Source organism: Psammomys obesus, unplaced genomic scaffold (assembly GCF_907164565.1).
Source record: "Psammomys obesus unplaced genomic scaffold, mPsaObe1.curated_primary_1811, whole genome shotgun sequence".
NCBI classification, from domain to species: domain Eukaryota; kingdom Metazoa; phylum Chordata; class Mammalia; order Rodentia; family Muridae; genus Psammomys; species Psammomys obesus.
This window is the reverse complement of record NW_026593286.1, coordinates 44,415,050-44,416,334: the sequence shown is the minus strand read 5'-3', so window position 1 is coordinate 44,416,334 and position 1,285 is coordinate 44,415,050. Positions and strand designations below refer to the sequence as shown.

Genomic DNA, 1,285 nt, shown 5'->3' with positions numbered 1-1,285 from the left:
TAAAAAATCCATGAAGCAGGCAATGCTATAACTGAAAATATCAGTAAACAGAACTCAAAAAATGCAAATAGGAATGTGAGCACTGCCGTCCATCTAAAACAAATGCACAGTGCAGTGTCCTTACAAAGCTACCAGGACCCCTAAAATGAAAAGTGGCATCACCAAATGCTGTCCAGAATGTGGAAGACCCTGATCACTCACGCACCCGTGGTGGGAATGAAAAATGTTAGCCACTCTGGAAAACTTAAAAATTCTAAAGATCTACATACCATATAACTTAGAACGGCAGAATTCCACTTTTAGCTAAAAAAAAAAAAAAATTTGCATTCATCTATGCAAGAAATTTTTTAGGTGGTAGATGGCTGGAGTTCCAGTGAGAGGATCTGCGGTGAGCTCTTCAGCTTCGATTCCTGATATTCACGGAGCGAATTTTCGACCCCCAACTGTTGCGTACCCTGGAGGTTGCGGTGACAGACGCCGCTGCAGCTTCCGGGGTGCCCTGGGCTGGGGGTCGCGGCCGTCCTCCTCGCGTGATGGTTATGGGAGTCCGCACTACACTCCGCGGTGCGGGCCTGGGCTAGGCCTCACGGGAGCAGCCAGTCTCCGCGGCAGGCGGCAGCTTCTTGGTGGCCTGCTTCAGGTCTCCATCCCTGGCCGGCTACCAGGTCCCTACTTCAGGCCACCGCTGGGCCACAGCATCAGTACAGTTTGGCTACTCCCCAGGGCAGCAGCAGACCTACCCGCAGGATTCTCCAAGGACCATTTGGATCAAGTAGAGAAAAAAAAAAAAAAAGTGTCTCATGAGTTGGAAGTTGTTTTAAGCCTTCAATGCTTGAAGACCTTCGGGCTGGCCTAGAAACTGTGTCTGCAGTAGATATAAACCAACAGTACAGCAATCCGCAAACATTCACAGGCAAAAAGGAACATACTTCTCTTAACATATCTGAGATTGAACTGGAACCCTAGTGTGCAAGGAACAACTTGGACTGAACTTTTACTTGTGTAAATGAGTTGAGCGCAAAGATGATGACTTTGAATAATGATTACTGTATCTCAAGTGTTGTTGGTATTAAAAGAAGATGACAGGATAATTTGCAGTATTTAGCTGTCTGGGAGTGTGTACCACATTCAGAACACAGTTTTCACATTTAACATTTCCAAGATAACAGACATTTATGTTTTCAATGTTTAAAATAAAACGTTTTGTCTCCCTGGTTAAAAAAAAAAAAAAAAAAAAAAAAAAAAAAAAAACTTATTTTAAAACAATTACTTGCAATGCATATAA

General features: G+C 43.7%; 1 protein-coding gene across 1 annotated transcript; it reads left to right on the top strand.

The window, feature by feature from the left end:
* The first annotated feature begins 358 nt into the window (after positions 1 to 358).
* On the top strand, positions 359 to 856 carry LOC129683833 (M-phase-specific PLK1-interacting protein-like). Its single transcript, XM_055616807.1, has one exon. It carries the CDS (start codon positions 359 to 361, stop codon positions 854 to 856), a length of 498 nt encoding a protein of 165 aa, XP_055472782.1.
* The last annotated feature ends 429 nt before the right edge of the window (positions 857 to 1,285 follow it).

Coding starts and splice junctions, on each gene's coding strand:
- LOC129683833 (XM_055616807.1), top strand. CDS start 359: ATGGCTGGAGTTCCAGTGAGAGGATCTGCGGTGAGCTCTTCAGCTTCG.